Below are 15,176 nucleotides of genomic sequence, written 5' to 3'. Positions count from 1 at the left end.
GTTTGTAATCTCAGAGGGGCCCCATGTTTGGTTTAATGCCCTGCTATTGCTGTCTGAGAATCTTAATTTTCAAATTAGGGGCCTCACCTTTTGTTCTGGGCTCCACAAATGATGTGACCTGCCCTTCTCATATTCCTTTCAGTTCAAGATATCTTGTCCTTGGTCCTCCTTGACATCCAGTTTGTGTCTTCCACACAGACAGGACTCAATATGTGTATGTAAGGAATTCAACCTAAGTATAAAGTATTTTGTGTCCTTTTTATGCCAGAATTGATGCAGATGCAGGCATTATAGGGAGAGCTGCCCTTGAGCAATGAACGTTCTGCTCATGCGGGGACACGCCTAAACCATCTCACTAGGGGATACAAAAAGTCAAGCAAGGCCAACCCAGGAGACGACAAGCATTCCCAGAAATGGTACACTGAGTAAGCACATTGCCCTCCCCAATGTGGGTGGGCCTCATCCCATCACTGGAGGGCTACATAGAACAAAAAGGCTGATTCCTGAGAGTAAGGGGAAGCCCCTTCTGCCTAGCAGTCATTGAGCTCCAACATTAGTCTTTCTTTCCTGCTTTCAAACTTGAACTGCAACAGGGGCGCTTCCTGGGTCTTGAGCCTGACAGTTTTCTGACTGGAACTTACGCCATTGGCTGTCCTGGGTCATAGCTTGCCATCAGCAGATCTTGGGACTTCTCAGCCTCCATGAACATGTGAGCCAATTTATTATAATAAATCTCTTCATACGTAGGTTGATAATGTTCAGGTCACATTTGACTCTTTACTTTAAAAGCAAATGGGCTTCCAGATTAACTCACCTTCAGAAGGACTTGTGATTCATAGCAACTAAAGAATCTTATTGCTGACGTAATGATTCATGCATAGCCTACTGGCACTGAAAAGAACGCTAATTTATTTCTAAATAAAGTTCTACTGATTGTCTTACACACAGGACATTTTAGCACTGTATGTTACAATCTGTAGCCAATGATTGTAACATCTGTATCATACCCTCCAAAAGAAAAGGACAACTCCAGCATGAGAAGTCTTGAAAGAGACTCCAGAACACTCCCAACTTTGTTGGTGTGTCATCCTGGATCAGTCCTCATATTTTATTGCCAATAAACCTTTATCAAATTACTTCTGCCTCAATACTGTTAATTTCGATCAAATTCATACGTGTGTGTGTGTCTCCTGTGGGTTCTGTTTTTCTAGAGAACCCTGACTAATGCTTATCCCAGTAGTTTTCCCCACAACCATTCAATAGTCCTCTACAGCCTTGCTACTCAAAGTCTGGTCTTCAGACCAGCAGCAATTACATCTCCTGGTGTTAGAAATGCGGCCTGTGGCCCATTCCAGACACACTGAATCTCAGTCTACATCTTAACAGGATCCCTAGACAATTCGTCACCATAGCAAATGTGAGCAGCACATCACCCCCTGTTTGAAAATGCAAAACCAGCTCAGAAGAGTAATAGTCAACTGTTCAGTAAAAGAATTGGTTTAACCAAGGCTTTCTTACCTGAGGACAGACTCTGATACGGTGAGAAAGGGCTTAGAAAAAAGTCTTTACATTCCCAGGATATTTTCTCAGAAATGATAAGCCTTCAATTGTGGAGAAAAGGCCAAGGAAGCCTCACTATGCAAACCAACAGGTCCAAATAATACAAATAAACTCAAGGTCAGGGGGGCAGGGCAGTTGAGTTAGGCCACATCCCATTCATGGAGCTTAGCAGGGCCTCCTCTTTGTAATTTGCTTTATTGCATTTTATTTTCTGTGTTTTCACTGAAATGGCAGTTTGTGGAGAAACTCTCCCACTTGGCTGCGAACAGGCTCTGAGCAACAGCAACACTTCTGCAGAGTTGGCAGGGATAGCACTGTGGAATATTTCAGAAACTTCAAGGCAAAGGGACAAACAAACAATGAAAAAAAACCCGCAAAATGTGTTTTAAGAGGAAAGAGCTTTTATGGAGAATGTACCCGAGGGTCCCCGAAAGAAAACCAATTTGATTTTATTTTTGCTGCCTCTGCTCACTGCAGCCTGATTATTAATTTATCTATATGGTGAAGAAGAAAAGCTCCTCTTGAACTGTAACTACTGCATGGTAGTGAGTTTCTGGGATGATTTAGCTGCAGCTCTTGGGCTAATGGTTTTTCTCTTCACTCAGACACAAGGTTTGAGGTTCCTGCCAGTCCAGCAAGGTGAGGGTGAGAGAGCCCCCTTTCCTGCCTCCTCTGGTACCTGGGCCAGCACGTGCCTGCAGCTCCACCTGCCTCAGACCATACGTTTATTTTCTGTTCTGCAAAGTGTCATCTCTCCTGTCTAACAAGATGGCACGGGAAAAGCTGGAATGCAGCCATGCTGTGTCAGCAAAACAATTGTTAGGCTTAGAGAAGCTGCTGTTTGCAGGAAGGCCCACTGATGCAGGGGCCACAAAACTCAGAACCTCCTTTTGAGGTAAGGTGACAGCCCCATTTTAATCACTATATAAAGTTATTAACCCCCCTTTTCCCTCCCTCCATTCCTAAAGAGGCAATAGTGAAAGACAAAGAGGCTGGTGACTAAAAGCAAAGACTGCCCTGAATCAAAACCTTCCTCTGTCCCTTGCCAGCTGTGTGACCTTAGGCAAGTTACTTAACATCTCTGTGCTTTGCTACCCTCATTTGCAAAATGAGGCCATAATAGTGTCCTTCTTACAGGGATGTTAAGAGGAGTGAAGGAGTTGATGCAGTGAAGAATTGAGAACAGTACCTGGCTTGTGTTAGAGACACTATGGATCCCTGACAACTATAAAAGGCCAGACTTACTTCTGAAAGGCTTACTAAGGTTTAAAAGGAAACAGACCCAAAAAGTCTCATGAATACAATATGTCCGTAGACTCATAACAGCTCCCGCAGGCCTTCCCCAAGCAGGAACGAAGCCCACCAATCTCTTCTTGTTTCCCAGGCAGTTCTTGGCCTTAAAATCTAGGGAGGCATTACCCAGACTGAAAAAATGGGAGGCAGCTTTTACTCAGCCTTCCCGCTACCCCTCATCTAATAAATACCCAGGGCCAGATCCAGATCTCTCTCCAGAAGTCTTTGCTCCCACCCCTTCATAGCCCAGGCTCCTGACCAAGCCGTCTTCTGGAGGTACGGAACTTGCATTGATTAGAAACATGCACCTATTTACCAAACGTCTTCCACCACCTGCTCTGTGCAACGCAGCATGCTGGGGCGGCAGGAGAGGAGAACTGGCAAGACACGCTGCAGACGTGGGCAAACGGGAAAGCGAGAGCTGAGATAGTGCCGGCCGGGCGGGCAGAGCAGCGCTGAGCGCAGGCTGGGGTGGCGGCATCAGCGGCATCAGCGCTGAGCACAGGCTGGGGTGGCGGCATCAGCAGGGTGGGGCTCGGAAGCTGGCATCCGCCACATCAGTGGGGTCCTCCCAGAAGTGGTGCCAGTGGTGCTGGGAGGTGTTAGACTGGTACTTTACTTTTTAAATACTGTACTGGTTTACACTGGCTGCTGTAACAAAATGCTACAGACAGCGCGGCTTAAAAACAGAAACTTTATCTCTTAGAGTTCTGGAAGCTGGAAGTTCAAGACCAAGGTGTCAACAGGTTTATTTTCTCCTGCCCCTCTCCTTTTGGCCAGCAGATGGCCAACATCTCGCCTTTTCCGTGTGCTCACAAGGTCTGACGTTTCTCTGTGCTCCAGCGCCCACCCTAGCGGCTTCATCTAAATGTATCCACCTCTTTAAAGAGCCTATCTCCAGGGCGGCACCTGTGGCTCAGTCGGTAAGGCGCCGGCCCCATATACCGAGGGTGACGGGTTCAAACCCGGCCCTGGCCAAACTGCAATCAAAAAATAGCCGGGCCTTGTGGCGGGCGCCTGTAGTCCCAGCTACTCGGGAGGCTGAGGCAAGAGAATCGCTTAAGCCCAGGAGTTGGAGGTTGCTGTGAGCTGTGTGAGGCCACGGCACTCTGCAGAGGTCCATAAAGTGAGACTTTGTCTCTACAAAAAAAAAAAAAAGAGCCTATCTCCAAATATAGCCATATTCTGAGGTAGTAAGGGATAGGGCGTCAACAAATGAAGTTTGAGGGGATGCAATTCGGCCCCCACCATGTCATCTCCATTGTATAAAGAAGAAACACAACAGCCAAGCTTGAGAAACTTGTGTGGCCACCCTTTCCCACGGCGTTTGGGTCATCTTCTTAGCTGGATAACTATTGGACTGAATTGAACTCTTAGTTAGCAAGGGGTCAAGGAAAGAGTATCCTGTCTCCCACACTTCCTCTTAAAAAGGTGACAGAAGTCAAGCAGGTGGGGGAAGGGGTAGGTGAGGATGAGTGAAATCTCACCTGAAGGGTACAGGTGCACCATCGGGTCATGGACACATTTATAACTTTGACTCAAACAATACAAAAGCAATCCATGTAACCAAAACAGTAATATTCTGAATTTTTTTTAAAAAGGGATAGGTGAGGGCGGTGCCTGTGGCTCAGTGGGTAGGGCGCCCGCCCCATATACCGAGGGTGGCAGGTTCAAACCCGGCCCCGGCCAAACTGCAACAAAAAATAGCCGGGCACTGTGGCGGGTGCCTGTAGTCCCAGCTACTCAGGAGGCTGAGGCAAGAGAATCACCTAAGCCCAGGAGTTGGAGGTCCCTGTGCGCTGTGACACCACAGCACCCTACCGAGGGTGATAAAGCGAGACTCTGTCTCTTAAAAAAGTAAATGAAATACAATAAAAATAAATAAATAAAAGGGATAGGTGAAATGCATTATTGAGATTTCTAAGTGTTTCTTTTAAATGGCTGCAAGTAAAGGCGGACAAAGGTTATGAAGCTTTGGTATCAAAAAAGACAAGACCCCAGGAGTGCAGGAGCGCTGTGCCCAGGGCATGGAGGTGCAGACCGCCTCCACTCGGGAAAGGATCCCTCTGTCACTGCTTGGCACACATTCTGTGTTATTCTACAGCCGTGGCTCAGCTCTCATCTATAGGGGACCTTCAATAGCTGCATTCTTCCTCCTTTTGGCATGTAAGTTAATTTTTTTCCCCTTTAAAACAAGTGGTGCTTTTATCCTTTCAAAACTCATGGTATGTAAGAAGCAACATTCCAGGCCCTGCTACTGCAAATTATTTGCTTTGATTGGTCAAAGCCTACTTCTCTTTTTTTTTTTTTCGTGATTTTTTTTGGCCAGGGCTGGGTTTGAACCCGCCACCTCCAGCATATGGGACCGGCGCCCTACTCCTTGAGCCACAGGCAACTAAAACCGTAGTAAACCACAGCAACCTGGCCACTTTTCCCTGTATTTCCTTATCACCTCTATGTCATTTCTTTATTTTTTTTCTCTATGTCATTTCTTTGCCCAGCTGATAGAAATATAAAAGGTTAGCAACTGGTTTTTTGTGTTTGTTTTTTTTTTTTTTTTTTTTTTGTCTTTCATTCTCTACGCCAAGAAAATGCCTGATTGGAAATGAAGAGCTTGGATATTATTGTAATTCTTTTTTAAGAGCCAGCTAATATAAGACAAAAATAATCCCGTCTGCTCCCCCACAAAAAATTATTTCAAGTAGTAAATACTGGCTGTAATCCTAAGAGAAAATGCATACAAAACAGGACCAACAGGTGCTTCTTGAAAGTGGGTCACTGGTCACCAAATAGCTGAGCACAGGGCAGCACACTTACCTTGATGGTCTGATAGATACCAGTTTTAAAACCCCAAAAAAGGAAGTGTTTTGTGAGTGAATTTATTTCCACTTGACTGATCGCCTGTATGAGTTTTGACTGCTGTTGTAACAAATGACTACGAGGTTAGTGACTTAAAACAAGATAAATCGATCATCTTAAAGTTCTGGAAGTTAGAAGTCTAAAATGAGTCTCCCGGACTAATATCAGGGTGTCTGCAGGGCAGCATTCCTTTGCAGGCTCTCAAGGGAGAACCCATTTCCTTGCCTTTTCCAGCATCTGGAGGCTGCCTTCATTCCTCAACTCAGGGTCCCTTCCTCCAACTTCAAAGGTAGCATCTGAATCTCACACTGCCTCACTGTGACCCTGACTTTCCTACCTCCCTCTTTTACTTCTAAGGAGTCTTGTGGTTATATTGTACTCACCCAGATATTCCAGAATGATCTCCCATTTCCAAGTCAGTCGATTAGCAACCTTAACTCTCCCACATCACCTGATGTCTTCATATTACTGCACTGTTATGACAAATGATGAAAATAAGATTTCAGGAGTTGTGTGTGCATTTTTTTTTTTTTTGGTAGAAACCGAGTCTCACTTTAATGCCCTCGGTAGAGTGCTGTGGCGTCAAAGCTCACAGCAACCTCCAACTCCTGGGCTTAGGCGATTCTCTTGCCACAGCCTCCCAAGTAGCTGGGACCACAGGCGTGTGTGCATTTTTTGATAGGTGTGTGTGGGCGGTGTTAGAGGTTGTTTCAAACTATGTCTTTTGAAAAACATCTTCCTTGGGCGGCGCCTGTGGCTCAGTGGGTAGGGCCCCATATACTGAGGGTGGCAGGTTCAAACCCAGCCCCAGCCCAACTCCAACAAAAAAATAGCCAGGCATTGTGGCAGGTGCCCCAGCTACTCAGGAGGCATCCTACCCAGGGCAATAAAGTGAGACTTTTTGTCTCTACAAAAAGAAAAAAAAAAAGAAAGAAAGAAAGAAAAGAAGAGAAAAACATCTTCCTCAATGGGACCAGGAAAATGTCCCCTTCAAATATTGCTACTAGATTGGCTTTGCTCATTAAATGCCACTTCTTAGGGATGTAGAATGGAGGCTGAGAGAGAAGCCAAGTGTCACAGATCTTATTGCCAGGGAGGCAGAAGCTGAGATGGAAATTAGCATGCAGGGAAGGGGAGGGGAGGGAACCAGAGAAGAGGAGAGAGGAGGGAGAAGCTGGACTGCAGTGTAATCTCAACAAGGGCCTCAGGCCATGTGCCACGGCTCACGCCTGTAATCCTAACACTCTGGGAGGCTGAGACAGGTGGATTGCTCGAGCCCAGGAGTTCTGAGACCAGCCCGTGCAAGAGCAAGACCTCATCTCTACTAAAACTTAGAAAAGCTAGCCGGTGCTCTACCCAGGGTGACAGAATGAGACTGTCTCAAAAACAAAAACAAACAAAAAAACCAAAGGTCTCAGCCAACTCTCTGGGGAGCTCCAAAGCTGGACCCATCCTCCAGAGCAAGGGGCCTCACCGGATGCAGGCTGCACCAGAGAAAAGGGTCTGTATGGGGGCAAAGCAGCTTCCTTGAGTGGAACTAGTTACCAAAAAGAGGTGATGACTGAAAGCTAGCAGTGGGCAACATTCTCTGTAGTTGGGGAGAAAATTCTCCAGTCATACAGAGGAAGTCGGGATCTACATGTGACATGCCCTTCCGCTCACTCTCACCTCCAGTGCAGTGGGAGTGCCTGGAGCGGCCCCAGTAAGCATGCGTCCTTCTTCCTGGTCCTCCCTGATCTCACCTCTCGTCTGAGGTGCTTCTATTGAGGCTGAAAGGTGGCAGCCCTCTGCTGAATCAGGCCTTTTAAAATGTTATTATTTTGTTGCTAACATTTAAAAAAAATGGGAAACTTCCCATAATATTCCAGATTTCTGGTTTTTCTTGAAAAATCACAAGATCTGTCCACACTTGGCCTTAAATCCCTTCAAGACCATGGTCAACAGACATGGCACAAGCTCACCACAGTGTAAAGATCCTCACTCAGCCTCCAGCCCCTGCGAACACCATCCTGGGCAACAGATAAATTCTAAATAATATTCAGTTATTTGAAAATAGTTTCTGGGGTTTGCTGCCAGCGGCGTGAGCTCCGGCCGCCATTTTACAACAGCTCCACTCGCGCCGGACACGGGGAGCCGCGAGCACGCGTCTCCCGCAGCCCAATCTCCTCGAACAGGATTCCTCCGCCTCGGCCTCACGGGGAGATCTCTGGAAACATGGCTACAGAACATGTTAATGGAAATGGTACTGAAGAGCCCATGGATACTACTTCTGCAGTTATCCATTCAGAAAATTTTCAGACATTGCTTGATGCTGGTTTACCACAGAAAGTTGCTGAAAAACTAGATGAAATTTACGTTGCAGGGCTAGTTGCACATAGTGATTTAGATGAAAGAGCTATCGAAGCTTTAAAAGAATTCAATGAAGACGGCGCATTGGCAGTTCTTCAGCAGTTTAAGGACAGTGATCTCTCTCATGTTCAGAACAAAAGTGCCTTTTTATGTGGAGTCATGAAGACTTACAGGCAGAGAGAAAAACAGGGGACCAAAGTAGCAGACTCCAGTAAAGGACCAGATGAGGCAAAAATTAAGGCACTCTTGGAAAGAACAGGCTACACACTTGATGTGACCACCGGACAGAGGAAGTATGGGGGACCCCCTCCAGATTCCGTTTATTCAGGTCAGCAGCCTTCTGTTGGCACTGAGATATTTGTGGGGAAGATCCCAAGAGATCTATTTGAGGATGAACTTGTTCCATTGTTTGAGAAAGCTGGACCTATATGGGATCTACGTCTAATGATGGATCCACTAACTGGTCTCAATAGAGGTTATGCGTTTGTCACTTTTTGTACAAAAGAAGCAGCTCAGGAGGCTGTTAAATTGTATAATAATCATGAAATTCGTTCTGGAAAACACATTGGTGTCTGCATCTCAGTTGCCAACAATAGGCTTTTTGTGGGCTCTATTCCTAAGAGTAAAACCAAGGAACAGATTCTTGAAGAATTTAGCAAAGTAACAGAGGGTCTTACCGATGTCATTTTGTACCACCAACCGGATGACAAGAAAAAAAACAGAGGCTTTTGTTTTCTTGAATATGAAGATCACAAAACAGCCGCCCAAGCAAGACGCAGGTTAATGAGCGGTAAAGTCAAGGTCTGGGGGAATGTTGGAACTGTCGAATGGGCTGATCCTATAGAAGATCCTGATCCTGAGGTCATGGCAAAGGTAAAAGTGCTATTTGTACGCAACCTTGCCAATACTGTAACAGAAGAGATTTTAGAAAAGGCATTTAGTCAGTTTGGGAAACTGGAACGAGTGAAGAAACTAAAAGATTATGCATTCATTCATTTTGATGAGCGAGATGGTGCTGTCAAGGCTATGGAGGAAATGAATGGCAAAGACTTGGAGGGAGAAAATATTGAAATTGTTTTTGCTAAGCCACCAGATCAGAAAAGGAAAGAAAGAAAAGCTCAGAGGCAAGCAGCAAAGAATCAAATGTATGACGATTACTACTATTATGGTCCACCTCATATGCCGCCTCCAACAAGAGGCCGAGGGCGTGGAGGCAGAGGTGGTTATGGATATCCTCCAGATTATTACGGATACGAAGATTATTATGATTATTATGGCTATGATTACCATAACTATCGTGGTGGATATGAAGATCCATACTATGGTTATGAAGATTTTCAAGTTGGAGCTAGAGGAAGGGGTGGTAGAGGAGCAAGGGGTGCTGCTCCATCCAGAGGTCGCGGGGCTGCTCCTCCCCGCGGTAGAGCCGGTTATTCACAGAGAGGAGGTCCCGGATCAGCAAGAGGCGTTCGTGGTGCGAGAGGAGGTGCCCAACAACAAAGAGGCCGCGGGCAGGGAAAAGGGGTCGAGGCCGGTCCTGACCTGTTACAATGAAGACTGACTTGCTATGTGGGATTACACCAGAAGCTTGCAGTGGAGTAATGGTAAGGAAATCAAGCAACCTTAAATATCTCGGCTGTATAGGAGCATATTCTATTGCAGAAGACCTTCCTATGAAGATCATGGAATCAAATACGGGACATTGAACTAATACTTGGACTTTGATATGAATTTCTTTAACAATTTTCTCTGCAGTGCAAGTTATTAAACTAAAGCTACTCTATTTTCCAAATGTGTTCCAACAGAAATCCTTCATAACTTCTAGCATGGTATCTTAATAAAGAATAAAGTTCTTCTCTAAAAAATCTGCTCTAAGTAGATTTTTCCCCTGTTTTTTTAAATTAAGGATCCCAGCAGTGGTATTTTGAAATATTCTCTTGAATTTGTGCATTTAAATTTTATTGCAGTGGTATAGATGAATGCCACTGTTGGTATCCTTAAATTATTTCTGCTCACCAAGGTTAATCATGATTGTCTATATCTTTTTTATAGTAATCATTTTTGAATTGTGTTCAGATATGCAGTTTCAGGTGTAATCATCAGAGCTGGTTAGTCAGGCATTCCAGATAGTGGTTCTTTTCAGAACCTTTTTAAAAGGGTTGGTTAACTACCTCAGTAGCAGAGGATTGAACTATACCCTGTCTGTACTGTACATAGAAAATCTTTGTAGATAAAAGCAAGGCTTGTTAAATATGATATGAGGGTAAGATTTTAATATACCAAATGTAACATTCTTAGTTGCCTTTAGTTTCAGAGGCTTGTAAGACTTCCTCATGACCATCATAACAGGCCTTGCTTTTGTCGTATTTTGTGGCTGAAAAAGCAGCCTTGCTTCTTCAGATATTGTAGTTATTTGGATGTAAAATAGTTTAGCAAGATGTTACTTTTGTAAGACATCAGATGTTCAAAAAAAAGTGCATCCGAACTTGTACTAAATACTGCAGTGTCCCTTTATAAAAAGTCAGACTAAAACTGACAGTTGTACAGCGAAGCCTGACATTTGGATATTTTGAAGTTTTTTCATAAATCATAGAAATTAGTATATGGCTGTAGTTTAGCTTTTTAGGTAAAAGGTATGTTTCATTAGTGCATTTCTTAATGCTGATCACTGTACACATGTGAATCAGCTTTCCATTTCTTATGCAGGTCATGATAACTTGTAGAGTACAATCATCTGTGCTATGTTTTTAATTTTCTAAAGCACCTTGATGACAGTGAGTGTTCAGTGGTGAAGCATCCTCTATTGAATCACCCTCAAAATTTTTGGCCAAGTCCTGAGTTGATAACTTAAAGTCAAAAGTGAAATTACAGTTTCATTAGGACTTGGTGTAAAGAAATCCCTTCTCCCCTTCCCCAAAGGGATACTGCAGTTATATCACATACCCAATAGGCACCATGATGAAGATCAGAGCTTATACTTAATTAAGGTTTTATACACACCAGTTCCCCAGTAAATGCAAATTTAACAAGAAAATTAGACATGTCATATGTTCAAATTGCTCATGGCAAACAATCATTTTGCATTCCTGCAAATAAAATTGTTTTATACTGTAAGCTGGAGGCGAGTGTAACTTATTTTTGTAATAAAGTTTTTATTTTTTTTATGTGTCATTAATATAAAAAAAAAAAAAAAAAAAAAAAAAAAAAAAAAGAAAATAGTTTCTGAGTTAATCTCCCTTTGTTCTTAATGTCAACAAATCAGTTAACCTTTCATTCAACCCAAAATAAACTAATTTCTCAATTACACACTCTCTGATATGTATTGAACATAAATTTGAAAATGAGGAGAAATCATTGCAATACACAACACCCTGCACAACCACTGTGTAACTGGTGCTGGTGACTAGTAGTAACACTTTCATTTGTAAAGAAACCAACCTCAGCAACATTTGTGACATGTTACAGGGTAATTGCATATTTGTTATGGATCCGGCTCTTAAATATGAGCCAACCATAAGAAATGTTATTTAAAAATAATCGCTCTTTTTGCTAAAAAGCACTATGTGTGCAAACCCAAGCTATTCAAGTGAAGTCACACGTAGGAGTTATAATGCATTCCATGGTGATTTGTGTTGAAATATGGATTATTTCCAATCTTGACAGAGTTGGTTTTATTTAGGTATATGAACCAGTCGCTGGTACAAATCCCTCATTGTTGTTTGTCTCCACTGGTGAGGAGATTAACCATTCAACTGGTATCTTGAATAGAGGTCAGTGGTTGTGAAAGACTTTCTCGATGGCTTCTTTCTTCCATGCTTATGGAATAGAGTTTTTGCTCAGGTGGTAATGTGCCCAATCCAGTAATGTCTGCAAGGGCTGAACCATGATTGGGCTATACTGTCATGAGTAATGCATTCCAATTTCCTGTACAGTCACATTTCCAGCTTCCCTTGCAGCTACATTGACTAAGCGAACTAGTCTCTTCACTAAGACAGGGGATATCTAGAAGGATAATTGTAAAAAAGATCATTTCTTTCCCTGACAAAAAGGGACCAGCAAGAAGAAAGCTTGCTGGTGTCACCTGTCCTTTCTCTTCTAGAGCTGTGGCTCTAGAAGACATCTTGAAACTCTGCAGTGACAGTTATGAATGAAAACAGCTTCTCAGCATGAAGTGAAAAATAGAGTCTGGATCCTGAATGACAAGGTTGATCACTAGAATCACCCTTGGAAATGCCTACTTCCAGTCTTTTTATTGAGAGAGACAAGAAACAGATGTATTATCTAAACTGGTTTTAGTTACATTTTCTATTATAAGAAATTAAGAACACTCCTAATTGATAAAAAAAAAAGTTTTAGGGAGCAAAATACACTTAATAAGAGAGAATTCCCTACAATTTAGAAAAGATCTTTCCTGTGTTAATAATAACCTCTTCAATAGAGCTGACAGCTTGATTTGAACTTTGGTCCAATAAGTGTACCTTTTCCACCCAAATCATATTTAACATATATTTCCTAGTTCCTCTGGAGTATAGCAGAGTCTTAGGAATTAATGTTTATTTACATAAAAAGTTGAGGACTTCCTTCTGCTCATTTTTAACCTAATGACACAGTTTGGGATTTCTGACAGCATGGTAGAACAGAAAGCAGTCTCTTACTCCAAAGCATGGACAAAGGCTTCACTACTTGTTGTTGTTGATAATCCATTTCTCCCCTTTGTTTCATTTCTTTGGGCCCTGCCTTCATTCCCTCCTCATTCTACCATCAGTTTCTAGCACCTCTTGAAACAGCTTCCTTGAAAGTCACTGAAGTAATTCCAGGAAAATCCACAGTCTTACCCACCTACTCTCCACCTGAGTGCCTATACTCATGCTAACTATGGGCTCACCGGAGTCCAGCCTCTTTCTTGAACTCCTGTCCCAGAAAGCTTGGTCCTGCCAAGAACTAACCCATGTTAGGGCTTCAGACATCCCCTCTTCTTTACATGAGGTAGGAAAGCAGTGGTCAGAGCACCTGAGTTAAGGGCCAACCCTTACCTCTTGCTGGCCGGGGGGCTTGCATGAGTCATTGAACCCACAAGATACACTTCAGGAAGACCTGACCTTTCATTGATTAACCTGTGACACCTAACCATAACAGGAATGTTTTGGTGTGTCCCCCATCCCCTCCGTTGAGACCTGCTCTCTTCTCCCTCTCTGGCCTGCGCAACCACGACCCTGGTGGACAGATTATTGGATGAACTAGGAATGCCCAAAGAGATCCAATACATTGACTGGTCAGTGACCAAAAGCATTCTCTCTTTCTGCCCAGGTCCTGTAATCTAATGGTGGGTACTGGATGTAAAGATGATGACACCAGGCTGGGAAGTCAGCTTTCCTACAGAGAACACTGATGAGTAAGCAGACAACAGCAGCCTGCTCAGGAAATCAGGAGAACAGGACAGACACAGAGAGGTCAAGGATGGGAGACCATCCTAGGTCTGGCTCTCATCCTACTCCCTGACTTTGTTCAGATTCTCCTGAACTTCAGTTGTTCCTTGGTTCTATTAGTCATTCAGTCTACCCCTTTTATTTGTACTAACTTGTCTGTTTAGCTTATCCTGTCTACAAAAAAGCCTTGACCAGCCCCAAATCTCACATAAGGCTTAAAACAGATAGCTAGAATACAGCCAACTAGTTTCAATTCGGTAAAAGGTCTGCCATCCCCAGGAAATGCCAGCATTCCATCGCCCTCTAAAAAAGTCCATAAAGTACTTTAAGAGCATTTACTGTGGACTCAGCCTTAAAGGCCTGCTGGCATTTGGGGAAGGGGAAGAGAGACTGTTATTAGAGCTAGACCAAGACTTCAAGGCAGATGTAAGCCTAGGGTGGGAGGTGGAGAGGGGACAAGGAACAAGACAGAAGATATAGTGACCTAGAGCTGTCATTTGTACCTGTTTGGCACAGACCTCCTCCCTTTCTTCCATGTGATTTGACTAGTGTGTTCCTACCAGCGCTACCATATGGGTGAGCACATGACCCACACCAGGCCAATCAGAGTGCAGTCCATTCTATGGATCACTGTGATTAGTTGAGGGGTGGACTCCTAAATATAAATCATAAACCAGCTGAGCCAATCAGAATCACCCTTCCAGGTTTGCTATGGTACTCTTGAGGAAAGACATTTTCTGCAGAGCATAAGCCATAAAGAGATGAGAAGCTGAGAGCTGTCAGGAGTGAGCTTGGCCTCCATCTGAAGAAGTCTGGCCAGACAATGTGCCCCAAAGGAGAGCAGCAAAGGGGTCCATTGAGACTGCTGAATCCAGCTCTACCTGAAGCTATTCCCACCCTTTATTTGTGTTGCCCAGTTATAAGGAATTAATGAATCTTTTTTTTTCCCTTACAGTGGTTTGCATTGAGTTTATATCACTGGCAATAAAAGGAACCTTGACAAAGATGGAAGATAAAGGAGAAAGATGGAGACGGGGTTGAACAGAGTGAGTGGCCTCTGAGGGCTCTGAAAGCCAGCCAGGGAAGTTTGCTCAATTGGGGTAGGTAAATCCCTTCAGGGAGGAGGGGAGAGGTGCTATTATCTATATTCAGTTCTGATTCTTCCCTTTAATCATAAGAAGAAGGTAACAGCAACATTTCAATTCAAACCATTAATCTCTTAAATTCATACAGAACAGATTCTTAGTCTCGCAAAGTGTTAACTTTCTTCATTGTTGAAATGCGCTCACTTTCTGCTTTCTCTTGTGTTCTGTTCTTCTCTCTCTGAACGCCCAGTTGCAAACTAGAGAATGTAATCATGCCCAGAGCAGAGCTGAACATTATCATTTCACCAGCAGCTTTGTATAACTGACCATTCTCTACACTGTGAACATTTGATAAAGCGTGCAGTCTCTTCTCATAATTAAAAGCCTAAAAGGGAACTCAGGAAACACAGAACATTATTCCAGTGATTTGTAAAACTGCGCTAGAGAAAAGGTCGTATGGGCCACAGGTGGAAGTGAAAGGGTGAAAAGGAAAGAGAAAAAAAGATGCAAACGAGGAACAGAACTAGCAGAGATAAGAAGGGGCACAGTAGGAGACTGGGGAGGAGAAGAGAATGATGCAGAAGTGGAGAACAGAGGCCAAGTC

The 15,176-nt window shown here is 43.6% G+C and overlaps 1 protein-coding gene across 1 annotated transcript; it reads left to right on the top strand.

Annotated features, from left to right (window-relative positions):
* Window positions 1-7,778: 7,778 nt before the first annotated feature.
* Window positions 7,779-11,175, top strand: LOC128567603 (heterogeneous nuclear ribonucleoprotein Q-like). The gene has a single exon (XM_053564924.1). The coding sequence runs from the start codon at window positions 7,927-7,929 to the stop codon at window positions 9,613-9,615; it is 1,689 nt and encodes a 562-aa protein (XP_053420899.1). The 5' UTR covers window positions 7,779-7,926; the 3' UTR covers window positions 9,616-11,175.
* The last annotated feature ends 4,001 nt before the right edge of the window (window positions 11,176-15,176 follow it).

Source organism: Nycticebus coucang, chromosome 16 (genome assembly GCF_027406575.1).
Source record: "Nycticebus coucang isolate mNycCou1 chromosome 16, mNycCou1.pri, whole genome shotgun sequence".
Taxonomy (NCBI): Eukaryota; Metazoa; Chordata; class Mammalia; order Primates; family Lorisidae; genus Nycticebus; species Nycticebus coucang.
The sequence above is the reverse complement of the archived record's forward strand: the minus strand, read 5'-3'. Positions and strand labels throughout refer to the sequence as shown.

Excerpts from the sequence above, each read along its gene's own strand:
- LOC128567603 (XM_053564924.1), top strand. The coding sequence starts at position 7,927 with ATGGCTACAGAACATGTTAATGGAAATGGTACTGAAGAGCCCATGGAT.